Here is a 27282-nt window from a genome sequence, read left to right on the forward strand (position 1 = left end):
TAGAGACTCTCAGCCCCACCTGGAATGGAGGTCGGGCACTATTATTACTTTTGACAAGGACCAGGGTTTTGGCTTCATAAAAGACCTCACTACTGGCCGGGACCTATATGTGAACAGAAGGTCCGTCAAGCGGAGCTACTTACCGGGGTACAAGCATAACCTCCGAGAGGGGAAACAAGTAGAATTCACCCCCGCTGAGGGCCTGAGGGGTCCTTATGTCACAGCGTGACCCGCCCGCAGTCTAAGCCAGAAAATTGGGAGGACTCAGATGACATTTCTCTCTCAGAGACTGAGCCAGAGGTCCAACTTCAGCCTACCTGAACCACCTACCAGGAGAAAGCTGCATTCATCGGGCCTTACATCTTCTGGCAACCCACAGTATTGGAGAAGCCAGCCAGCCCGTATCCATCACCAGAGCCCCCTCGTTAGGACAGAACCCTAGAGGACATTGTGAAATGGGAACAGTTCCACGCTCACCTGAAAGGTATGCGACAAGAGAAGGCGCTTCACACAGCCGCTGAACTTGATGCTTCCCACGGAGCTGACCAACTCAATGTGGAGGAACAGATTGCCAGACTGGAAGCCCATCTGGAAGTCCTGCACCAGGTTGCAGCACTCCAAGCAACTCAGCCCAAGCGTGACAGCTGTGACCCAGACTCATCCAAAGAGCCGCAACAGACAGAAGAAAACTGTCAAGACACAGACCTAGCCACTAACTCTGCTGCATCAGAGCCTTCTACTATTCCCATGGTTCCAGTATCTACCAGCACTGTTCCCAAGATTGCTGCATCTGTGAAGGGTCTTTCATATGCCACCACCCGGGTTCGTACGCGGAAGATATCTGCACCAAAACCTGTAGAGCCAGCACAATGTGTAGGTCCCTTTCCAGTTTACTTACCTGCACGTACAGTTGCGTGGGTTAATCCCATATATGACCCGAACTACTGGTCACAGTTTCTTCGTCCAATTGGCCTCTCAGCTGTTTCTTATAATGTGTGCCAGTAAAAAAAAAAAATATATATATATATATATATATAGAACAAAGAAATCGGACTGCACTCCAGTTAAATCTTCAATGAAAAAAGGTTTATTCACCCATAGGTGGCACAAGCGACGTTTCGGCTCACATATGAGCCTTTCTCGCTTGAGAAAGGCTCATATTTGAGCCGAAACGTCGCTTGTGCCACCTATGGGTGAATAAACCTTTTTTCATTGAAGATTTAACTGGAGTGCAGTCCGATTTCTTTGTTCCGTATCAGTGGGTAAGCACCATTTACCACACTCGGACAGTGCACCCTCTATATTTGTTTTTTGGCCTGGTGGTGCTGCTGGTAATTTTTTTCCGTATATATATATATATATATATATAAAATTTGTGCCAGTACAAAAAAAGTTCCATGTGACATTAGAAATTATAGTGCCCATAAAATTAATCTTGTCCCCATAGTCCCCAGTAGTAATAAATCACACCATAATGTCCCCACTAGTTAATAGTTCCCCTTATAATGTTTGATGTGTGCCACTACAAAAATACCCCCTTCTAATATGTGCTCCTTATAATGTTTGCCAGAACATAAAATACCCCCTTTTTCGGGTCCCCAAAAGAGCAATGCTCCCTTTTGTGTGCCAGTACAAAAATGTCCCTTGTAATGTGTGCCATTACAAAAATACCCCCTTTTAGAGCTTCCCATAGAACCAATGTTCCGATAGATAGCAAGGGAGCTGTCTTACATTTATAATCGGTGGAGGATACGCCCAAGTAATTTAGAGGCTGGCACCTGGCTTCTAAAATGCCGGTCTCATTAAATGACCCCCTATATCTATAAATATAATATCAGGACAATTGTAAGCATATACTATATAACTACTTTGGTCTTCAGCATAGCACCACATGCTACCCAGCTTTCTAAAGCTGATGAAAGGCAAATCTACCCAATTGTTCCGTGAATGGTAAAATGATCACTGCAGAACTAGGCAGGTTTGTCTACAAAATCTGGGTACATTGTAAAGGAGACCCAATTGGCTACGTAGACACTGTTGTCCTGATGCTATGAATATGCTATGGCTTGTACTATGTATGTACTGCGGCTGGAACTATTGGTACTATGGGTGGCAAAGTTACCAAATCCAATTTGACCTACAGTCCAACAAAAAGGTCACGCTCACTGTGTAGACAAAAAAGTATGCAGCCTAAAGCAACCACTCCTCCCTGAAGTTTCTGGCTCACGTTCTCACGTAACATCGGATGGCAAAAACATGGTTGCAGCCAAAGAGAAAAATACACAGCTCTTCTGTTATTTTTCATTGTCTGAATTCGTATCAGACAAGACAAGAAGAAAAAGAAGATTTTGGTATGTTTTGCTGGTTGTTTTTTTCTTTTACTGGGATACTGGGGTTAGTGTTCATTTAAAGACACATCTAATTTTTTTTTTTTTTCTCTTTCTTTTTCTCTTTTCTATCTCCCAAGTACCATAATTTTTTTTTTATATAGCCATATAAGAACTTTTTTTTGGGACAAGTTAAATTTTTTAATGGCATCATTTAATTTACTATAGGTTGTATTAGAAAAAGTGGGGAAGTTTTTGAAGGTGACAAACACAAAAAAAAAAAAAAACACAGCAAATCAGCCATTTAGATTTTTTTCCATTTTGGTGTAGTTTTATATTTTAAGACTTAGAAATAACAATTAGGTTTATTTCTTATACTATAGATTTTTTTTATATGGAAAATTTAGAAAGGGGGTATAACATTTTTGAGTTTTAAATTATCATTTTATTAACCCCAATTTTCATATTGCTTGTACCATAGACTGCAACAGAATACCACCACAGTGCATACAATTTTTACAGGCTTCCTGCTAAGATGGTAACAGGTAGTAAGCCTGGTCAGGCCTGGGAGCCTTCACAAGGTCCCAGGTTGCCATAGTAACTGATCGGAGCCCCACAATTTTGCTACAACAGCTTGAATCACCTGAAAAACCTCAAACTATTGACCGTGGCATCTGAGGGGTTAAAAGCCTGGGATCAGAGTTATGGCCAATCCAGGCCAGTGCCAGCGGGTGTCTGCTGTATTATATAGCCGGTACCTGCCGTGTTAGGAGCATATTCCGCTTGTGAGCCTGATCCATACATCCCTTTAACACAAATCATGTACATTTATGTAATAACATTCCCTAGGACCCAAAATACCTTGTTAGCGTAACTACACAATTACAAAGGGGCCATAAAGTTGCTTATAACTATCACTATGATCACAATACTGCCATACTGTGAAGACGACATGTAATATAGTGTATATGCTTATCCCATTGCTTCTCATAAAGGATTGATATTTGCATAACCCATTACTGAATCATCACCAGTAAGACATTCTGTCACTTACCTCTAATTTGCAGGAAGACCAAAATGACTTCACTCTCATGCCCACGCTTAGGATTGCCATGCAGAGACCCCAGATCATGATCACCAAGGTCATATATGTCAAGCATTTTATTAGAAACTGAAAATGAGAAAATATATATTATTTTGAGACACATAAAAGGGGAAAATCGACAATAAGAATTTATCAAAATACATTAGAACAATTATATGAACTTTGTTCGATACACATTGTCAATATAAGGCCTAAAAAAGGTCACAGTGTCGCTTCTACTGTGTTATAAGCCCTTCGCCTGTTTTGGGGTTCTGTTATTAGATGCAAAGGGCATGGTTGGAGATTTCTGTTGTAAGCATTACCCTTTCCTTTAAATTCAACGCCTGCTCTAAAGCTGAGTTGGCGTCATAACCGCACAGCAGACGCCTGCCACCAGTGTCAATGAATGTACACAATTCTGATCACAGATATGTAACCCCACAAATGCCATAGTCAACTGCAACCATGGCATCTGAGGCTTCAGTTACCCGAAGTAGGCTGGTGATTAAATGGCTCCCTGCAATTAGATCCTGGGAGCCCTTTATTCAGTTGCTTTAGCAGTTTGGAGCCTTGTGAAAGCTCCCCGGCCTTCCACAGCAAAGTTCCTATTAAAGTTGTTGTGCAGCCAATACATATTGATGACCAATCCTCAGAATACATCATCAATATCAGATTGGTGGAGGTCCGACTCCAGCCACCCCCACCAATCAGCTGTTTAAATAGGAGGTGGCACTCGAACAAGCACTGCTTCCTCTTTAAGATTACACTGTGCATCGTCTTGCTTGCAGGGGTGGCACAGTATAATTACAAGTGCTCGTCCCATTCAAGTAAATAGAACAAGCAGTAATTACACTGCGAGATAACGTGCATTGTAATCTTGAAGAAGAAGTAACACTCACTCGAGCGCTGCCTCCACTTTAAACAGATAATTGTCAGGAGTCCTGGGAGTCGGACGGTACCAATCACCAAGGTTTGGGCAATATATATTCCCTGATATGTATGCAGTTTTACAGGAGTGCCAGAATGCCTACATATAGTGTGTTTATATTACTGAGGATGCTTTTGGCAGTTGAGGAAGGAGTTTTATTTTTGTATTTATTTTTTCTTAAAGAGTTTATTTTTATCTTTATTATTAAAATTTTTTTAAACTAATGGACAGCTCAGTGGTTAGCTTTGTTTCAATACTTTCCTCCTGTTTTTGTGGCTTTCCTCCAAGTTCTCCCATGCAAAGCTTTCAAGCCATATGTTAATTTGACTTCCTATAAAGGGTCGTTATGCTTGGTAGTGATCAGTAACAAACTGTTCCCTCCGGTATCAAAATGGGGAGGGGGTTGACTTTATGCAAAGTCCTGTCTAAAGCCCACACTTTGGGAAGATATAAGTGAGGGACATGAACATGTGGAGTGACTGTGGGTAGAAATACTGTTGCAAGAAAAAGTATGTGAACCCTTTGGAATGATATATATATATATATATATATATACTGTGTGTCAGATCAATATTAAAGGGTGGTCTAATATATATTCTTAAAGGCTAATGTACACCTTTGCTGCAAAACATCACCTCGTCCTGCAAAAAATGAGCCCCTACACAAGACGATCGGCAAATTTTTTTAAAAATATGAGTCTTAGAAAATGGCAACACAAAAACAGCATTATTTTTTCCAAAATGCTTCTATTGTGTAAGATTGCAGACGAAAATTAAAAAGTAAACATGCAATACATACAAAAGTAAGCATAAAATGGTATTGCTGCATCCATAATAAAAAAAATGGCGTAGGCTCTCTAAAAAATATCTAATGGTCTGTAAAAAAAAAAAAAAAAAGTACAAAATGGTAGCAAAACATTAACTCATCCTGCAAAAAATGAGCCCCCATACAAAACGATCGGCCGAAAATTTCCTTAAATGGTTAACCATGTTTGTAAAATAAGTTTTGAATAACTTTGGGGGTGTAGTCTCTAAGATGGGGTTATTAATGGGTTGTTTCTACTATGTAAGCCCCACAAAGTGACTTCAAAACTCAATTGATCCTTAAAAAAGTGGATTTTGGAAATTTCCTTAAAAAAATGAAAATTTAATTCTAAAAATCTAAGCCTTCTAACATCTTAAAAAAATAAAATGACATTCAAAAAATGATGAAAACATAAAGTAGACAGATGGTGAATATTAATTAATAACTACTTTATGAGGTATCACTATCCATCTTAAATGCAAATTTAGAATTGTTTTCCCAAAAATTTCAGGGAAATTTTTTATTTTTTAAAAATAAATAAAGGTAAAACATATCAACTCAAATTTGCCTTTAACCTCTTAATGACCAATGGTGTACTGTGTACATCATGATATAGTATTAGTTACTGCATCATGACGTACACAGTACGTCATTAGATCAAAGTGTCACTGCAAGTATACTTGTGGTGACACCGGCATTTAAGCCGGTGCCACGGACAGCTGAGTTGACCAGGCATACAGCGGGGGACTAATCACAGCGGCCCCTGTTTTCCGATCACTGTGATTGGTCACTCAAAATTTGACCAACCAATTGCAGTGTGTCCTGCTTGTCAGCAGGCAAGGATCCTCTAGCGCAGCTCTGATCTCATCCTGTCAGTTATCTTTGAGGAGATCAGAGCTACGCTCTTCTGGTCTCCTATCAGGGTGCCCCCAAGTGCCCCTAATTGTATAAACACCCCCACAGTGCCCCAAATAAAGGGCATTTGCAATGAGAACATCCTACATGTAAAGTTTCAAAACAAAAAATTATGACATTTATACATCCAGACAGTAGCAGCCTTATTCCTGTGCGTGGCACAAATGCCACTGCCTGTAAGCCTGTCTATATACAGGATTACAGTAAATATATGGGTGGGATGGACACCAAATGCTGCAGCCCTACAGCGAGGTCAGGAAATCTTGCATTTGGCATAAGAAACTTGCAGCCCACAAAATACAAGCATACTGTATTTTTCACCCCATAAGAAGCATGTTTTTTCCCGCCAAAGTGGGGGGAACATGCCCCTGTGTCTTATGGGGCAAATACTAACGAAGCTCTTCCATTATGGAAGCGCTTCATTAGTACCAGAGGACCGGGAAGCAATGAAGGCTCTGTACTCACCGCTTCCTGGTCCTTGGCTTGGCTATCGGCTATGCAGGGCTGCGCACAGCATGAGGGCGCTCTGTGACCTCACAGTGTGTGCTGCAATACACAGCCAACAGCATGATGAAGAGGATGGGGTAAGTGAGTTTTATTTTATTTGCACTGGGGGCTGATGGCTGACATATAGGGGTTGATATGTGGGGCTGATGGCTGACATATAGGGGCTTATGTCTGACATATGGGGGCTGATGTCTGACATATAGTGGCCTATGACTGACATATAGGGCTGCTGGCTGACATATATGGGCTGATATATGGGGCTGATGGTTGAATATATGGGGTTAAAAGCTGAATATATGGGGCTGATGGCTGAATAGACGGGGCTGATGGCTGACATATAGGGGCTAATTGCTGACATATGGGGGCTGATGGCTGACATATAGGGACTGATGGCTGACATATAGGGGCTGATGGCTGACATATGGGGGCTGATAGATGGCTGAAGGTTGCAGGGTTGATCTAAAGCATTGGGGTTTGATCTGAGGTCTGATTGACATTGGGGGTCTGATCTGAGGTCTCATTAACATTGGGGGTCTGATCTGAGGTCTCATTGACATTGGGGGTCTGATTGAGGCTGTAAGCTGAGGTCTGATTAACTTTGGGGGTCTGATTACTAGTTTTACCTGAGGTGTAAAAGAAGATATTTTTTTCTTATTGTTCTCCTCTAAAACCTAGGTGTGTCTTATGGGCGGTGCATCTTATAGGGCGAAAAATATGGTAATTCATTTGTCATGTTCCAAAAAGCAGGGAAGCAAGGAACGTATCTTGAATTTCAGGAACAAATTATAAAAATTTTTATTTTAATGGTCCCCTCATATATCAAATCCCTTAATCTCAATTTTCTCCAGTTTATGTCTTCCTAGCACATATTTCATAATATAAAAAATACAGCTAGCAGCTTAACCATCAATAACCCGAGTGTCTGTTTACAACAGAAATATAAGTAAAGTGACAGTGCCAATAATAATCTATAACCAAAAACTAAGTGACTGTGCTAAATATAATAACTAAATGTTACTTCATATTCCATAAACAATAAATAAATTAGATATGTCATGTAAGGGGGACCACTCTGTCGCGTGACCTGGGTGCGACAGCCAAGGATCGATCTATTTCACGTGCCCAATCTCACATGCCCTTACACACAGGCATCAGATTGAGTTTAGATCACACCACGACACAGCGTTTCATACACTCCAACACGCTGGCACAATCTATTACATTTAAATGAAAACACCAATTAATTAGGGGATCATAGAAAACCCCACGGCGCCCCACTCTTAAGCAGGCTCACAGTAGAGCAGAGGTCACACAGCAAATACACGGTAACGTAAACCGCACTCAAACACTTAAAAATGGAGGTTACTGGGCTCATTCAGGGCACAAGGCAAAACCATCAAAGATGTGCAAAGATGTACGAAAAAGGGTACAGTACTTAATTATAAAAATTACAAGAAATAAGAGATATACATTGGCATGCACAAAACAGTTATAAAAATAAAAGGATATGTGTGGGTATCATTGTTAGTTCCCTTAATCATTTTTTAGGTGTTATGGATATATTGAGATGCCCTTTTTATTGCCTGAGGCTTGTTTGTTTTTCTTTATTGCCTCATTCGAAAATGTCTGAGCTATTCAAATATTAATAAAAAATGTAATGTGTGCTGTAATGGAAAAAAAAACATTAAAAACATGCAATTCGCCGTTAGTTTTTTTCTGTTTATGTATTTTTAATATGTAAAATCAGGAACGGGGGTGATTTCAACTCTTAATTTTTTATTTTTTTTATTTTACAGTGTCAACTTTTAACCCCTTAGGGGACTAGAACTTGGGATCTTTTGATCCCTGGTCCTAAATCACCCTAATAGAAATCTATTAGGATTCATATAATTTTGACAGGCTCCTTGCTGAGCTGTGCCTCATGCACAGCGTAGCACAGAGGTTACCATGGCAGCCATGGGAAGCTTCAAAAGCGCCCAGGCTGCCATGGTAAACGATAGGAGCCCCACGGTTTTTACTTTCCTCACAGGTATGGCGATCGGTGTAGGATACAGCCGGCACCCGCTGCATATACAGTGGGCTCAACTCAGCAGCCTACTCCATAGATTCCCTTAGCCATCGTGATGTATGGGTACACCTGATTTATAGCTGATTTTTTGACGAAATTTGGCAAATGGGCCTAATCTAATTTTTCTAAACTTCACTCAATATTAGTGCCAATCTTTGTACAGCAAGGCAGAATATGCTGCCGCTACACAAATAATAGGAAATATATTGATAAAATATTCACTCATTTACATATTTTTACTTTTAGGTCAACATATGAAAAGATATGTAGCAAACAAATGTAACATAGTAACATAGCAAATAAGGCCGAAAAAAGACATTTGTCCATCCAGCTCGGCCTGTTAAAAAAAAAAATATGGCAATTTACATTTTTAATATTATAACATTGAAAGCAGTAAGAAGTGGTAACCTTGTATTTCCGGATTCCATCTAGGCATCTCTGCAGCTCATAATCATTGTAGCCGCTTGTTGCTCTGTAATATCCACGTCCATTAACAAGATTATAACAGGCTTGTTCATCAGGTCCCATCCAGTAGAAACGATGAGTATCATCAACTGTAAGTACCAGTCCCCCGATAGACACACCAAAGTTGACTAAAAGGGAAATGAAGGCAAGTGTCCTCTATGTGGGTAAATTACAAAAGAGAAAGAAGTAAGTATTACAGAACACACAATAAGGTACCAATAAAATACAATATACAATATACAGGCCTCAACTAAACCCCCTAATTATAGGCTTCTTATCTCTATTTTCTCCTGTTACATTTGTGTTCTTAATGAGTAATATGGTGCTAATTCTGGATACCTACTTTGTAAAGAAAGGCCAACACTTACCCACCATATGTTTGGGAACCTGTAAGCCACAAGATTCAGTAGTCCAGACACAAGGAACTATGAAGAAATAAGCCATAAATAAAATAATGAGGTTTTCAGTAACATGACAGTAGGAGAAAAAAAGCTGGTGAATGAATTCTGTCTCATGTGTACGGTGCTGTGTTAATGGTTTATCCATCCAGCAATAAGTACAATGACCACATCCTGGTCGCCAGGGTATGTCCTATAACACTGATGTCCATGTTATATATAGTATTATGTGTGTTGGATTTAATTGTCGACTGAGAGCATATAATAGCATAGAAAATATGAATTCAATAGGGTCTAACATTTTCTCACTCAGAAATATGATGTAACAAGAAGACAATCATTGTCCTTGGTTACTAAAATGGCATATAACCATCATAGAGAAGGGTCCATTAGAGCAGGTCCAAGACCAGGATACTAGTCTATACAGCTGTTGTCAAGCCTTTCCAGGTCATCCAAAATTAACAACAGATTACAGAACACTACCAAGTTATAACAGATAATCTGCAATGTTCTGTGTAACCTGGAGGGTCAGTGTAAGGAAGTTGGGCTTCAAAAACTAATGTTAGCAACCCTAATTAGGTAACTAACTATTACCAAGAGATACAGGGGTAGAGGGACATAGTTTAGAGGTACTTACCGGAAAGCCTACCCAGAAGTGGACCCCTGAATAGAAGATGCTCAAGTATGGCTGTGCAATGCAGAAAATAATGGCCAACATGACAGACACCAAACCCAGGGAAATATAGGCAACCTAGATTAAAGGGAGCACATATATGTAAAGTATGCACTATGAAAATATCAGTCTCCTCACACCATATGTAGTAACCTGCATGACTTGAGCTGGGTACAACCTAAACCCCATATACCATACTGTAAATTAACTGAACCTCCAGCACAATAAGGTATCTATTTTATTTTTTTAATTTTTAAATGTATTTATTATTTTTATATTTTGCAAAAGAAAAAGAACATACATGTAGTAACTACATATAAAATTAATACATCTATCTTTTCAGAATTCTATATCACTAAATCTACATCACAATTTATAGTTTTCCTATCCCCGTCCCCCTCCCACCCCAAAATATTGTTTTTTTTAAATAATAATAAAAAAAAAGGTTTCTATAGTGCTACAAGTTTAGTTCAAACCCTTCACTCTTTGGGCTATCTAAATTTGCCATGTATTGTGATCTTTAAAGGTAAATAAATAAATATAATATTGTTTAAATCATGTTTGTTTTATGTTAAACATATTTTTAAAGAATTTTTGTGATGTTATTTTTATTTTGGCATGACAATATCTATTTATAAAAAAAAGCACTAAAAACCTGCAGTTTTTAAACTGGAAACTAAGCCTAATAATAGGTGCCACTTCTTGATCTGTACAGATCACTTTACTGCAGTTATATGCTTATCATTACAGGCAGGATTAGAATGACAGATATCTACAGTATATATAAATTACACAGGATCCAACAATCACAATAGGTGATATCTACTCCGTAAGTCCTCTGCGCAGGTCACTCTTCCATAGAAGTCAATTAAGTCCCCTTCTGTCTGTGTCTATGGCCCAAAGAGGCTGTTGGATAAATGCACTTGATAAACCAAAAACTCTGAATGATCTCATAAGTTCTGCAGATCCTCTTCATTTACAAAAAACATTTGAAAACCTATTTTAATATCACAAAAGCAATAAAAAATCCTTACCCCAAACCCTAAGTGGGCTGCAGAACTAGACATACGGGAGGGCTTGGTCTTTTGCCCACTTCTCTTCATGTCCCGGAAGAAACGGAAAGTATCCAACAAACAATCCAAGGCAGAACGCTGGTTAATAGTAACGTTTACCACAGTTCCCTCTGGAGTCTCACAGGAGACTTTGCCATTTTCAGTCTTTATGGAGCTGAGGTCCATTGTGTCAAGCTTAAGGAGAGAGATAAAGTTGACAAAATTAATGAATGCAAGCCCAGGAAGAGCGGAGCATAGGATGGTACTGGTTCTGGCTACAAAAGTTTTTCATATAAATCACAGTGGCAGTACTCACACTGATGCTCCCTAGGGCTGGGCAGTGACAGGAGGGCACCCCTTTTCTTCCCTTAGGGCACACCATGTTGTTGGGGCTCCTGCCTGATGGTAGCAAGGGTGCTCTTGGTGTTAATTTGTTCCAGGTGCAAGGCAAGAGATGTAGGTGATGTGGCCAGCAAATGGTGCTGGAGTCAGTAAACAACCATTTGCAAAAAATAGACAAGTCTTTCTTTACTTAAGTACAAAATGGGAGCTATTCATAGAGTAAATGTTCTCCAATAGCAATGTATGGGTATAAAATTATGGTGTTTGTAGTACTTCTCTCTACCTCTCTTTCTCTCTACAGAATCTATCGCTGGCAAAAAGGTTCTTGCAAATATGTCTGTAATTTCCAGGCTGAGTACAGGATTAAGATGCGGCTGGCCAGGACAATGTCAAAGTGTAGACAGGTGTATTAGCAATGCTCCCTCACTACAGTAAAGTCTTTATCAGCCTTAAACAGTGACTACCTTACTGACTGGCATCACTGCCTGGCCATGCAGACTCTAGACACTCTAGGTCTTTCTTTTCTCTCTCTCTCGTAGTAATGGCTTTCTTAATGAAAATATCTCAAATATAGGGATTCTCTTGGACTCAGGCCTGGTTTCTTTAAGGAGTGAGCACATGCAGCTCCCCTCTCGCCCTCAGCTAACAGTAGACTTTGCACTAAACAAGGCGAGGATCCTAACTTATTCATACAGAACCAGGCTCAAACTGGTCCACAGGGGCACAGGTAAATCCCCTGGTTGGGCCCCTAAATAAGGTGGGCCCCTAGTTCCCCACTCCCTGCACAAATGGTACATGGCACAATAGACTGACTTGTACTACATACAGCATCTCCACCAGCCTATGTATCCATACAAAGACTGAGAAGATTATTTGGCAAACTACCCAGTTTATTATGTTACTGTAGATGCATTATTTGGCTGAGATGACTTCTAGATATAGAAGCAGGCCAGCCAGCATTCTCTTTCCCCAGAGACCCACTTTCTTGAAGTCACTGCAGGGACCCCCATAATCAATTATCTTGTAGTACCTGGCTGATGCATGCTGCTGTGAGAGCTAGTAATATTTACATGTATCCGTGCAGTGGGCCCCCAGAATGAATTTTACTTGTGTGCCCTAGACACTGCAGTCTGACACTGTACAGAACTATACAAGTACAATACATAAAATAGCATTAAAAACAAGAAACTATTTTGCAAGTACTCTAGTGTGAGGTACCACAGAGGCTGCTAAGATTTTGACATTAATGTTTGAGATAAGCAAATTAAAGTTGACAAAGTGGAATTCGATCCGAATTTCAGGAAAAATTTGATTCGTCCCGAAGTTGAATTTCCTCGTGGTAACGATTCAATTTTTTTTCTAAAATGGCTGCTGCACTCACAATGACACGCAGACAGCCAATCAGCAGATAGCCAGCCCCTGTGATGTCACCGCCCTATAATAAGCCTCCTCATGCTCGGTCTCCACCATTTTACAGTGAACTTAGTGCAGGAAGAGACATTAGGCAGTAGGGAAAGTGATAAAGAAAGCCTTTATTCACCCAAGATTACTATTGAGCAGTTCAGGGACAGCTTATTCATAGTGGAGGAATATAATAGGGAGGCTTTATCCACACTGTAGGGTGAGAGCAGAGGCCAATAGGAGAGTGCAAAGCGTGGGTAATAGGAGCCATTCTATTACACCGTGCTGTACTAATTGGGGTTACTAAAAGTGATCTATAACTACAGATTTTAGGTTGTTTTAAACAGTAATTGCATTAATCCTAGCATCTGTTATTGGGTTGAAAGTGCTGTCTGATTTATTTTAAATATATAAAAGTACATCCATTCATCCTTGCTTTTGGGGCGAAATTAGGGCCTGATACAAACAGTTTTGGGGTGTGGTTATTTCATATATAAAAGTACTCCCATTCATCCTTGCTTTTGATGTGAATTTGCACTCTGATACAACCAGTTTTGGGGTGTGTTAATTTAAATTATATCAAAGTACATCCATTCATTCTTGCTTTTGGGGTTGAAATTGGGGCCTGATACAAACAGTTTTGGGGTTTGTTTATTTCATATATAAAAGTACTCCCATTCATCTTTGCTTTTGGGGTGAAAGTGCGGTCTGTTACAACCAGTTTTGATTGTGTTTATTTGAAATATATAAAAGTACGTCCATTCATCCGTGCTTTTGAGGTGAATTTGCAGTCTGATACAACAAGTTCTGGGTGTGTTTATTTCATATATAAAAGTATCTCCATTCAACTTTGCTTTGAGGTGACTTTGCAGTCTGATACAACCAGTTCAGGGGTGTGATTATTTCATATATAACAATAATTCGAATAATCCTTGCCCTTAGGGTGAAAGTGCGGCCTGATACAACCAGTTTGGTGTGTGTTTATTTATTATATAAAAGTACTTCCATGCATCCTTGCTTTTGGGGTGAATTTGCAGTTTGATACAACCAGTTCTGGGGTGTGATTATTTCATATATAAAAGTATGTCCATTCATTCTTGTTTTTAGGCCTCTTGCACACAACCATATGGATTTTTCAGTATTTTGTGGTCCGCAAAAAGCAGATCTGCTAAAAATAGTGAAGTCCGTGTGCATTCCGTTTTTTGCAGAACGGAACAGCTGGCCCCTGATAGAACAGTACTATCCTTGTCCATTATGCGGACAATAATAGGACATGTTCTATCTTTGAACGGTATGGAAAAATGGAAAAATGGAAAAACAGAAATAGAAGGCATACAGAGTACCTTTCGTTTTTTTGTGTGGATCCATTGAAATGAATGGTTTCATATACGGTCCGTATATGGAACGCAAAAAATGGAACGGAAACGTAAAAAAAAAACTTTCATGTGCAAGAGGCCTTAGGGTGAATTTGATACAACCAGTTTTAGGGCTCGTTTACACGAATGTGTGCTGCCCATTGCCATATTGTGGACCTCATTTGCGGAGCCGCAATACACAGGCACCGTTCTGTGTGTATTCCGCATCACGGATGCGGACCCATTCACTTCAATAGGTCCGCAAATCCAGATATGCGGAACGGAAGCACGGAACAGAACACTACGGAAGCACTACGCCTCCGCACCTCAAAAACATAGAACATGCTCTATCTTTTTGCGGAACGGAGGGATTGCAGACCCATTCAAGTGAATGGGTCCAAGATACCCATGCGGCTGCCCCACGGACGGTGTCCGTGCATTGCGGACTGCAATTTGCGGTCCACAACACAGGCACGCTCTTCACACGTTCAGCCCTTAAGGTGTGGTTATTTCATATATAAAAATACTTCCATTCATCCTTGCTTTTGGGGTAAATTTGCACTCTGATACAACCAGTTTTAAAGGGAACCTGTCGCCCGGATTTTGTGTATAGCGCTAAGGACATGGGTTGCTAGATGGCTGCTAGCACATCCGCAACCCATGTCCTCAGCTCTATACCCAAAATCAAGGTCACAGGTTCCTTTTAAGGTGTGGTTATTTCATATATAAAAGTACTTCCATGCATCCTTGCTTTTGGGGTGAATTTGCAGTTTGATACAACCAGTTCTTGGGTGTGTTTATTTTATATGTCCATTCATCCTTGCTTTTAGGGTGAATTTGCGTTTGGGGTGTGGTTATTTCATATATAAAAGTACTTCCAATAATCCTTGCCCTTAGGGTAAAAATACGGCCTGATACAACCAGTTTTGGTGTGTGTTAATTTTAAATATATAAAAGTACGTTCATTTCTCCTTGATTTTGGGGAGAATTTGCACTCTGATACAACCAGTTTTGGTGTGTGTTTATTTATTATATAAAAGTACTTCCATTCAATTCTGCTTTTAGTGTGAATTTGCGGCCTGATACAAACTGTTTTGGGGTTTGTTTATTTGATATATAAAAGTACTTCCATTCATCCTTGCTTTTGGGGTGAATTTGCAGCCTGATAGTATTGCGCTTTTCCCCTTGCAGTTTCTTTCAATTTACAGTATGTCGGACAGACAGGTGACAGGCACTTCTAAGGGAACGTCAGTGGCCAAAATGTTTCTGGTGAAGGCAGCAGTAGCAGCAGAAGGGGGTGTGGGAGGAGTGGCAGCAGCAGTTGCCTGAGCTGCCAGTGTCATCTAGCAGTCGTGTTTTGACCAGCAACCAATGGTCCTTGAATGGTTGACTCGATCTTATCCTTTGTCGCAAGTGACATCAGACATCCCCCAGCCAGGAGTCGTGGTTTCCTCTTACACAAACCTTAGTTGGTATGGCCCGGGGCATTTTCTGTTCCCTTAGCTCGAGAAGTATTATATGCCGTTGGCTCGGCTTTTCAGCAAGGACGAGATTTAGCAGCTACTGCTCGGCCAAGATCGCATGTGGGAGCCAGGTGAAAAAGGGGGGCTTCATCATCATCAGGAGAAGAGGGTTGCAGCTTGTGAGTGAGACAGCGGCTGAGCCAGCAGGGTGGTAGCATGACCGTGAGTCAGCAGGGTGGCAGCAGTGGAAAGTCAGGAGTCAAACAATTGTCAATGACAATATATGTCGTCCTTTACAGCCCACTGGGTAATTGTGGTTCCTGCCCAGCTACACCAGTAAGGTCTCAAGCTTTGGGTTCTGCGCCAATGTCTTCCACTGTCTCCTCAGCCTTGTCCTCAGCCTCCACTGCAGGCAGAATTCGGAGTGCTCCTCCAGCATACCACATGTGCAGGACATGGCGGTGTAACACTGTTCTGCACCTAGTTTGCCTGAGCGAACAGAGTTACACAAGGGAGGAACTGCTCTGCATCCTCCATCAAGAAAATGAATCCTGGCTGTCTACTCACCAACTGAAATTTGCAACCATGGTCACCGACAAAGGGAAGAACATTGTGTCGGCGCTGTAAAACGGTTTCTGAAGTCTTCCACCCATCTGCAAGACATCCTGAAAATGGCCAGGGAAACTGTGCATGCATTTCAGCCACTCTTACACTGCAGAGCACACCCTTCTTGAGCTGCAAAGACTGATTGGCATTCCCCAACATTGCCTCATATACGACATTTCGACCCATTGAAACTCCAACCTTCACATGTTGGACCGATTTATCTGAGCAGAGGAAGGCCATAAATGATTTCTTGATGATGCAAGCGACAGGAGCACTCCTCTATGTAACTTTGATGTTAGCCAGTGGCAGCTCATGCGTAACACCTGCCGTATGCTCAGGCCCTTTGAGGAGGCCACTTTATTTATCAGTCGCCAGGACTACGGGACGAACAAAATCATTCCACTGCGTCATGATAAACTGAAATACTATCAAGACATCCTATGTGGTCAGCTGGCCGCTGCCTATGTGAAGTGTGAAGTGATTCTAAGAGTCACGCCTGTCATCTGCGTGGCATAGTGACTCACAGTACTGTTTCTCTACCATAGCGGACTTACTATGCATGTTTCTGCAATGCACAGTGTTCTAAACTACTATTACAGGCTGTTACCAGCCAGGAAATAGCTGTTTTTAATGCGATTGGTCCCAAATAAATTTGGATCGAATCAGATCTTTTTGGTAAATTCAGCAAACTGTCCGAAACAAATTTTTGAGAAATTTGCTCATCTCTAGCCACTACATTTACCCAGTTGGCAGTTAGGAAGATATAACATCCCTGCCTGTGCTTACTGGTCCTCGTATCAGTAGTTATGTGGACCTTGCCAGTGATAGCGTTGAGCAGCGCACACCTGATTTTGTCCACCACTTTTTCATGAAGGGCAGGGATGGAAAAGTAGTGGTGGCTGGGAACCACGTACTGTGGGACAGCCACCATCAGAAAGTTTTTAAAACTGTCAGTCTCCACCAGACGGAATGATAGCATTTCAAAGGCCACAAATTTTTAAATGCTGGCATTCAGGGCCAGGGCTTGTGGGGGGTACTTTCTCTTTCTCTTCGGTGTTTGGACGATGGACAGCTGAACGCTTCCATGGGACAGTGTGGAGATGCTCTGTGACACTGCTAGTGGTGGTAGCGTTGCTATGACATCCTCTCTTTGAGGGATGTCTGCTTCTATTTTGGCTGCTTTTATTTGTCTTTTATATATTTAATTGTGTCCACCATCTTCTCTTTATTTCCTTACACCTCCAACCTTTCCAAATAGAGCACCTGTTTCATGGTCCCTATAACTTCTTCCCATGGAGGAATCTCACTTTTTAGCTAATAATTTGATGTGGATATTTTGACAGACATAAGTAGTATATGTATGCCTTTCTCGGACACCCCTATTCTCGTTTCTTCTAATTGGTCTTTCGGTATAAACTGAAATATACACTGCTGTGGGTTAAGCGCAACTGTCACCCCCCATACTGACTTGATATAGTCAGTGGCCAGTGCCAATAATGACTGAAGGTTTGGACAATCCCACAGGCTGTGTAATAGTCCCACCCTCGGCATTATGCTTTCCATGGGTGTGTATTTGAGGAAGGGGACAGATAACAATAGGCTTTTTAATTCGCTCATTAACAAACCTATTGTTTCTGCTCCCCTTCCCCCACATACACACTCAGAATGGCAGGAGTACAGATGAATGTTTTATTGCATATTACCTAGTATACATTTACTGGTTGTCCTGTGCAGGGGTCTGTCTCAGTAAAAGACGATACATATACAAAGCATTATTGCGGGCACACCGTGACTCCCCGGCGACAAATAGTGGCCCCCTGAGTAGATCATACCTGCTTGTTAGTTTGGGACACTGTAAATACACTTTTTTTCAACTTCTCCTTTTTAGTGTTACACATATGACTCCGCCATTATTCTCTCACGCATGGCTTCTCCGTTTTAGTGTTACACATATGACTCCGCCATCTGTCTCTCACGCATGACTTCTCCCTTTTAGTGTTACACATGTCTCCGCCATTAGAGTCTCTCACGCATGGCTCCGCCATTAGTCTCTCACGTATGGCTTCTCCGATTAAATTTTGCACATATAACTCCGCCATTCGAGGCCAGCTGCGTGGTCCCACGACAAGTAAGTTCCATGTCTTTTTCTGCCTTCGGACCCGCTTGCAAGGGGCAGTTTACGAAGTCTGTCATGTCTTCAGACACAACAAGCCCTATCACGACTACAGGTGCAGCATACATAGTTTATCACGACCTTAAGCTTATTTTCCATTACGCCCCATGACAGCACCTGTGAGAGAGATCCTCCCCCTCCGGACAGGAAACAGGAACTTCCCAGATCCTTAAATTGGTCCATTGCCTTCCGCCACTCAGTTCTTTCCTGTTTCCTGTCCAGGGACAGGAGGATTTCTTTCCAGGTCTATCCTTGGGCTGTAGAACATCTAGGGTTAAATTGAGATACCTAGTGGAGGTACCTGTCGGCGTAAGTCTCCACTAGGAGCCGCTGAGAAGCCCGGGCGTTTCTTTCTTCCTTTCAGCCATGGGGGGATGCCTGTTGCTGCCTCGGATCCCTGCCTAGCCGGCGAAGCTGTGGCGTGAGGGGGGGGGGGTAATTATTCTCCTCTCATGGAGGCAGGCCGAGTCGGAGCGTGCGCGTCGGGCCGGAAGTGACGCGTGCGTTCCACCAGCCGGAAGGGGAGGAGCGAACATGGCGGGCGTTGCGCGGCCCATTTGAAAAGGAAACGCCGGCCAGACATCATGGAGGGTTACAGCAGCAGGCAATACAGACCGGGCGGCCAGATCTGCCCTCCATTTGCCCCCTTGTGCAGACATCATGCAGGATGAAGGGGAAGGACAACTGCGCGTTGAAAAGCAGGAGCAGCCTTCTCAAACCAGCACGGTACTCCTGGGGTAAGAGAGGTTAACCCCCGCCATCTCCCTTAGGGGAGTTATGATTATGGCAGTGTTAGACTGATTAGGCTATTTTCTTATATGCAGGTTAAAGAAGCCCCTAGAAAGGCCACACATAAAACAAGATTTAAGGAATGTGGAATTTGCAAATGGAAGTTGGCCCCATCTTACCCCAAAACATGTTGCCAACCATGTCTGGATAAGTTAGTGGCAGACGAGTCGCCATCTTTATTGCAGAGTATCCAGGAGTTAGTTAAAAATGAAGTTCGTTCTTTTGTGATGGAACTTAAAAAACCCATTACTAGCTCATCCAGACATAGGAAGGCTCAGACGGTAGTGGAGGATACTATTCAGTCTGATTCGGAGGAATGCGCCATTGCAGATTCAGATTCTTCCTCTGAGGATTTGACAGGGAAGCCGTTGTTCAGAGCAGAAGATACGGATCTATTATTAAAAGCGGTTAGATCCACAATGGAGCTGGAGGAAGAAAAGATGTCCAGGTCTAGACCAGAACTATTGTTTGAAAGCCTAAAGCCCAGGAAGTCTAGGGTGTTCCCCATTCAGGACTGTATCAAAGACTTAATTAAACGTGAATGGGAGAAGCCTGACAAAAAATTATTTATTCCCAGAGCAGTCAAGAGAAAATATCCCTTTGACGATCAGGAAGTGTCAGCCTGGAAGGAGGTTCCAAGAGTAGACGCCCCTGTAGCGAAGGTAAATAAAAAGTCAGCTCTCCCATTTGAATATTTAGGATCCCTTAAAGATCCCATGGACAAAAGGGCTGATGCATACTTAAGGAAGAATTGGGAGGCATCCACTTCTGCCTTTAAGCCAAATATAGCAACTACTTCGGTAGCGAGGTCACTAAAGGTCTGGCTGGAGGAACTGGAGTCTCATATAGAAAACAAGACCCCTAGGGATCAGCTTCTGGAGGCTATACCAACCATGTCCAGTGCAGTGGACTTTATCTCCGATTCCTCCGCGGATGCGTTGAGGCTTTCCGCTAGAGTGGCCGCACTGTCCAACTCAGTCAGAAGGTCCTTATGGTTGAAGGGGTGGAAGGGCGATGTGGCTTCGAAGTCTAAACTTTGTGCCCTCCCTTCTCAGGGAAATTTTTTGTTTGGGTCGGCCCTAGACGATATTCTAGATAAGGCTTCCGATAAGAAAAAAGGATTTCCAGCACCGTCCTTTCCTAGGCAAGGGACGCCATTTCGGAATAATGAGAGAAGGAAAGGTTTCGGGGATCAGAAGAAAAAAAGGAAATGGAGATCCGATAAATAAAAAAGTGTGCTGTTTAAACCCAGACCTCAAACTTCTAGTTCCACTCAACAATGACGCCAGGCCCCAGGTAGGCGGTCATCTTTCTTTGTTTTCTCCACCCTGGCGAAATATTACCGCAAGCACCTGGGTAAGGGGTATTATAGAGGAGGGCTACTGCCTAGACTTCAAAACGTTACCACCCAGGACATTCAAAATGACTTCTCTAAACCAAAATTCTCCAAAACAGGCGGCACTTTTGGAAAAAATAAGCAGCCTCCTGAAAAAGGCAGTCCTTGTTCCAGTCCCAAAAACAAACAAGGGGAAGGTTTTTATTCAACCCTATTTCTGGTTCCCAAGCCCAACGGTTCGTCCAGACTGATAATAAATTTGAAAGATCTCAACCAATATCTGTCCTACCAGAAATTCAGGATGGAATCCATCTCCTCCACGGTCCTCCATCTGTTCCCCAACTGCGTCATGGCCTCAATAGATATAAAAGATGCCTACTATCATGTGCCTATTCAGTGAGGATGGGAGAAGCAATAGTCCATTTGCAGTTCAGAGCACTTCCCTTCGGGGTATCACAGGCGCCGAGGCTCTTCACAAAGCTAATGGCAGAGGTAATGGCGGAAATAAGAAGGTCAGACGTCATTATAATTTCATACCTGGACGACCTTCTCTTGGTAGGGCAGTCCCCAGAACTATTGAGATCTCAGATACAGAAGGTCCTGGAGATCCTGATGAGCCTGGGCTGGTTAATAAATTGGGACAAATCGTCCCTGATTCCAATCTCTAGGCATTCTATTAGATTCTCAGACACAGAAATCTCATCTTCCGGCAGACAAACAGAAAGTTATTCAGCAGAAGATCAGGTCTTTCAGCAAAACCACGGAAGTTTCCTTAAGAAAAGCAATGTATATTCTGGGTCTGATGACGGCTTGTATTCCTGCTGTGAGGTGGGCCCAATTCAGGTCCAGAATACTTCAGTGGCACATTTTGTCCAAATGGGATGGGAGGTTGCTGTCCCTGGATCGCAAGATCGTAATCCCGGGGTCAGTAACCCGGTCCCTAGCCTTGTGGCTAAATATTCAGAACCTCAGTCAGGGAGTAGAGTGGTTGAGGCACGACCCCTTAATAATGACCACCGACACAAGCCCTTGGGGATGGGGGGCCCATTCAGTTTTAGTTTTTTTCCAAGGCCCTTGGTCAAGATCCCAGAGTGCTCAGTCCCAAAATGCAAGGGAATTAAGGGCAGTCCTGTGTGCGTTAAAGGAAAGTCTCCCATCTTTGCTTCAACTACATGTCAGGATCTTATCCAACAATGCCTCGTGGTAGCCTATATAAACAAGCAAGGGGGAACAAGATCCCCTCAACTAATGCAGCTAGCATCCAGGATCTTCTTACTAATACAGGGGAAAGCTCTTTCTCTTTCAGCGGTTCATTTGAAGGACTCAGAGAATCACCAGGCGGACTTTCTCAGCAGACACAGATTCAGTCAAGCCAATTGATGTCTGAACCAGGAAGTTTTTCATCAAATAGAGGCCCTATGGGGATGTCCCACGATAGATCTTTTCGCTTCGGCGGAGAACAGGAAGTGCGAAAGGTTCTTTTCTCTGAGCAGGAAGGATCAGTCAATGGGCACAGATGCTCTCTCACAGCCATGGGGGAAAGGCCCAGTCTATGCTTTCCGTCCCATCAGCCTATTGCCCAGAGTGATCTAGAAGATCAGGGGGGAGCAGTAATTCTAATAGCACCGTTTTGGCCGAGAAGAGTCTGGTTTGCCTGGTTGAGGAGGCTGTCAGTAGCCGACCCCTGGATACTTCCGGAAAGACAGGATCTATTATATCAGGGCCCTCTACATCATCCGGAAGTCAAGAACCTCCATCTGACGGCCTGGATTTTGAGAGGACATTCTTCAGGTCTAAGGGCCTATCAGAACAAGTCATTGGGACTCTTCTAGCTAGTAGGAAAAAAGTCACCTCCGAGATTTATCTCAGGGTATGGAAGACCTTCCTCCGGTTTGCAGGCCAGGCCTAGATTTGAGCTCACCCAACATTATGTTAATTTTAGATTTTCTACAGGAAGGCCTTAACAAAAAGTTTAAGCCTAGCACTCTCAGGGTCCAGGTCTCGGCACTCAGTGTCCTATTTGATTTTAGATTGGCCACTCATCCTTGGGTCAAAAGGTTCATTAAGGGGTCCTCTAGACTATGTCCTATAGTTAAATCTAAATCAGCCCCATGGGACCTTAACCTGGTCTTGTCCACTCTAACCAAGCCTCTTGGGGACATCCCCTTAAAGATGCTGTCATATAAGAATTTTTAGTGGCCATTACATCTGCTAGACGAGTAGGTGAACTATCCGCTTTATCATCTTCCCCTCCATATACTCAGATTCTGGAGGATAGAATTGTATTCAAACCGGATCCTGCATTCCTGCCCAAAGTAGTGTCGGTATTCCATAGATCTCAGGAAATAGTTCTCCCTTCCTTTTGTCAGGACCCAAAGAATGAAGGGGAAAAAGCTTTTCATACTTTAGACGTCAGAAGGTGTGTCTGTGCTTATTTAGAGTCTACGAAGGGCTTTAGAAAAACCTCGCAACTCGGTCAGAATAGGGGCTCGAAAGTTGTGAGCCGTACCTTAGCCAGATGGATCAAGAGAGTGATAGGTCTGGCATATTCACAATCAGATTGTCAGGTCCCTTCAGATTTTCAGCTCATTCCACCAGGGCAGTGGCCTCTTCCTGGGCAGAAAAAGGGTGCGCTACTATTGATCAGATCTGTAGGGCAGCAATGTGGAGTTCCCCCTCTACGTTTTACAAGCACTATAGGTTAGACCTTTCATCTGTGCAGGATATGTCTTTTGGGAGAAAGGTGCTGCAGGCTATAGTCCCTCCCTAATAGTTATCTAGTCTAGTCTCTCACAGGGCCGTCTTTACCAAGGGGCAAAAGGGGCAGCTGCCCCGGGCCCAGTTGCTCCTGGGGGGCCCAAGGCAGCTGCCTCTTGAGCCCTGCTAGCTACTGCCCCGGGTGTCAAGCTGTCAGCTACACAGGGGGTGCTGCCATGTCTGCCGTCACTGAGTCAAGGCATCATGATCGTACTATGTTTTAAGGCCGATTTATTGGCCTGTATTTGTGGGAGGGGCTATGCCACGCTATTTAGGCTCTGTTCCCCCTCCCCTACATCCTACGTCTGCTCAACACAGATCGTGGCCATATCCGTGTGCGTCTGGTCAGTTGCCTTACTGCTCCTTATTCGCACCGTGCGCTGTGCCCACCGTTTCTACATCCAAACTCATTCACCCGCCTTCCCAGGTAAGTTGCCGCCTCAGTCAGCGGCCCATTGCTTAAAGTCCGGTCGGCAGCGCCGGCTCCCCAGGTAAGGGGGAGTCACGCTGCACCGGAGCGAACTGCCTGGATGCATCGGCTCCCACGCGGCAGTATAGGCAGGGTGCAGGGGTCAGCGTGGTCCCGAAATCGTTCGCAAATGTCTGGCACGGGCCGCCGTGCCATTAGTGAGGCAGGTTATTTGGTTATATTTGCTGTACTTACCTCTGTGTTTTCTCCTGCTGCTGCCGGCTGCTTGCTTCACTTCACTCGGCGTCCCAGGCTCCTTCCTGTCTGGCTCCATTCGCCCCCGGTGGCCGCATCTGAGAATTCAGGACGGGGAGCTCACTACACAGGGTGTAGCAGGTTTTAGTACGAGCACCCTCTGGTGGTCACTCCTGCTACTGCAGTTGAGAGAAAAAAAAAAAAAAAAAGAGAAAACACATTTACTTACCTATGCCAGGCAGGAAAAAAAAAAAAAAAAAAAAAAAGGGGAAGAAGGTTGTATTAACACGATGGGGTGTGTATACATATATATATATATATATATATATATATATATATATATATATTTATATATATGTGTGTGTTCAAAAAAAAAAAAAAAAAAAAAAAAGGGGAAAGAAATGCCCTGCACATTTTTCAGGTCATGTTCAGTCGCCTCAAGTACGCATTCACTACGTCAGTTCATTTTCAAACCTCCGTAGTTTACGCATCATACGCATATTTGTTCGTCAATCTCGTCCACATCTCAAGTCGTGTATAGCCGTTCCTTGTCTGTTTTTATGTTTTCTCCATTTCTCTCCAGGAACGTTACTTCTTTTCAGGTCTACCATCGTTTCTCAGTGTCCCAGTATCATATCCAACAGGTAGTATAGGGAACGTTACAGTACTAGTTCACCTTCTCATTTTGTCGTCTAAAAAATCTCATGGTTTTATTTAGATACTCTCCTCATTCCCGCTATTTGCTTCTTCCGTGCTGTGGGTAAGTCAGCTCAGTTGTCGGTGGCGGTAATCATTGATCACGAGGTGACGTTGTCCACGATGGCATGCGCACGCACACCACATCGTTCGGTGGTAGGGTTGTCACTGGTGTCCAGTCCCGGGTCCCGTGCCTGTGCCTCATTCTCACGTACTGTATCTACAGGATCATGTCTCATGCCTCTGACATCATGGAGGCCTCGGTCAACGAAAATACAGCCAGGTTGTCCGAAGCAGGTAGCATCCCGTCACTACGGAGTTGGACCGTGCCAAGGTTGATGGCAGAGCTGTCCAAGAGGGGTATCCCGTTTACAGCATCGGCCAGAAAAGCGGAATTATACCGCCTACTCATGTCTTCTGCAAGTCCTCAACGTCAGGAGGAAGTCTCGATGGCCACAGTCCAGACCTCGCTCGCTCAGATTCACCTCATGCTAAATAATCTTACGTCATCTGTCACGGACATCCAATCCAGACTGGACACAGTCGAGTCCCGGGGGGCCGTTCTCACTCCTTCGGGTCCAGAGCTGGCCATCCCGTCCACATCCGCTGCGGGGTGTTCCGGTACGACAGTATCTGTTCCTAATATCACCCCCGCTCATTTCATACCAGCCAACATCAGGAAAGATATTCTGGAAGGCAGGGACGTCAACCTGGCTTCCCTGTTGATTGCTACTCGGGATTTCTCTGACAGCAAAGTCATCGCGTGCGGCGATGTCTCAGTAGTACTCAGGGGCCGCGATCTCAGGCTAAACAGGAAGCTTACCATCCCGGAGTTCCTTTTAGCTTTCAGCCTGTATAGAGACGTAATTTGTTCCGTACGGCCTGATCGCAGGGAAGAGCTAGATCTTTATTTTTTTTAGAGTGACCGAATTGGAGTACAAATATGGTGGTAGCTCATTTTACGATTATCACTGCTCCTTTTCAGCTAAAGCCGCGGCGGCCCTCAGTCAATTTCAGTTTCTCACAAACTGGGCTAATATCGACACTGAGATATTTTGCAGACACTTTGCTGGTCTTAGGGCTCCTGCTTGTTCTCTGTGTCAATCCATCTACCACACAGCAGAATGGTGTCACAAAGCCGCCTCTAGTGCCGATATTAGCCCTCCCGCACAGCCGTCTAGGCACCCTGATCCCCTGCATGCCCCTGGTTTAGTCGACAAGTTTGGAAGGCCCATTCAATATCTCGGCAGATCACAGATCTGCAATAATTTGAACTTTTCCTCCTGCAATTATAGCCAGTGTAGGCTGTTACATGTGTTTGTGAATTGTTTTAGAGCCCGTCCCAAGTTAGTCTGTACATTAAAAGCGGATAAGTCGTACCTCAGTGTCCGTAACGTTGATTGTCTGCTGCACTTCCTACGCAACCACCACGACCCTAGCTTCGTTCAGTTCCTCATTTCAGGGTTTAGATCAGGTTTCCAAACTGGCCTAGTCGCCTTGCCTGAATCGTCTTATGAGTGCAGGAATTTGTCAGCCCCCTAAAAAGGTGGAAGGTCCGTCCCCAGTTATTACTTTCTTAGGTATCGTTCTGGACACAGTAAACATGGTCGCTAAATTACCGGAAAACAAACTGGACAGGGTTAGGTTCACCCTCCACAATTTCACACAGACCAGGACCGTTAAAAAAAAAAAAAAAAAAAAAAAAAAAAGTTGTAATTACAGTCTCTTTTAGGCATGTTAAATGTTGCCGTGCGAGTCATACCCAAAGGTAGGCCGTTCGTGTCACGACTGCTAGCTCTCCTTCCTTCAGCTCCCTCCCAAGACAGCCTCGTATGCCTTGACGACCAAATAGTTGCCGAATTGTGGGATTGTTTTCTTATAACTGAAATGGTATTTCTTTCCTTATCCCGGTGGTGTCCAATAGTTCCCCTATAGTCTTTTCTTATGCAGCTCCCAGTTCTGAATTCGCAGCCATTTTTTGGCACACATTGGCTAGCGGACGTATGGCCTGACGAAGTCAAGATACTGACAGGGTTTCTTCAGTCTTCAGCTTCCTGTGAGATTTACCCCTTAGTCGCAGCCGCTCATATGTGGGGTCGCGAGTGGACCGGTCACACAGTGTTGTTCATTTCCGACAATGCAGCAGTTATGGATATCCTAAATTACGGATTATCTAAATCCCCGCAGGTGTTGCCATTCCTCAGACGGCTAGTGCTTTTTTCATTTCAATACCAGTTTCGTTACACATGCTCACATATATCAGGACAGAAAAATGTCGCAGCTGATGTGCTGTCTAGAGCTAATTTTGGCCTTTTCTCGCAGGTATTTCCCGACGCAGACGCCAGCGGAGCCACAGTCCCTCCGTTCCCTTCACTGGTTTGGACATAAACTCTCACTTAGCTACAGCTCGTTCTCTACTGGCCAAGTCCCTGTCACCCAACACGGCCAGGGCTTATCAAACGGGATGGAGGGCATTTCT

At 43.3% G+C, this 27282-nt stretch overlaps 1 protein-coding gene across 3 annotated transcripts in view; it reads right to left on the minus strand.

The window, feature by feature from the left end:
* The window catches only part of LOC122941779, an 81226-nt gene that overhangs the window by 11811 nt on the left and 42133 nt on the right, over positions 1-27282 (minus strand). For 2 of the 3 annotated variants that reach the window (XM_044299213.1, XM_044299212.1), the window contains exons 2-6: positions 11204-11416; positions 10134-10247; positions 9467-9523; positions 9042-9254; positions 3382-3498 (exon numbers count right to left, since the gene is read on the minus strand). In XM_044299213.1, the coding sequence (XP_044155148.1) occupies positions 3382-3498; positions 9042-9254; positions 9467-9523; positions 10134-10247; positions 11204-11407 (705 nt within the window). In that variant the 5' untranslated portion in view covers positions 11408-11416. Of the gene's footprint in view, positions 1-3381; positions 3499-9041; positions 9255-9466; positions 9524-10133; positions 10248-11203; positions 11417-24107; positions 24193-27282 lie in introns of those variants that run through there. The other variant, XM_044299214.1, reaches the window with a different exon arrangement.

This window comes from Bufo gargarizans, chromosome 6, assembly GCF_014858855.1.
Source record: "Bufo gargarizans isolate SCDJY-AF-19 chromosome 6, ASM1485885v1, whole genome shotgun sequence".
Classification (NCBI taxonomy): Eukaryota; Metazoa; Chordata; class Amphibia; order Anura; family Bufonidae; genus Bufo; species Bufo gargarizans.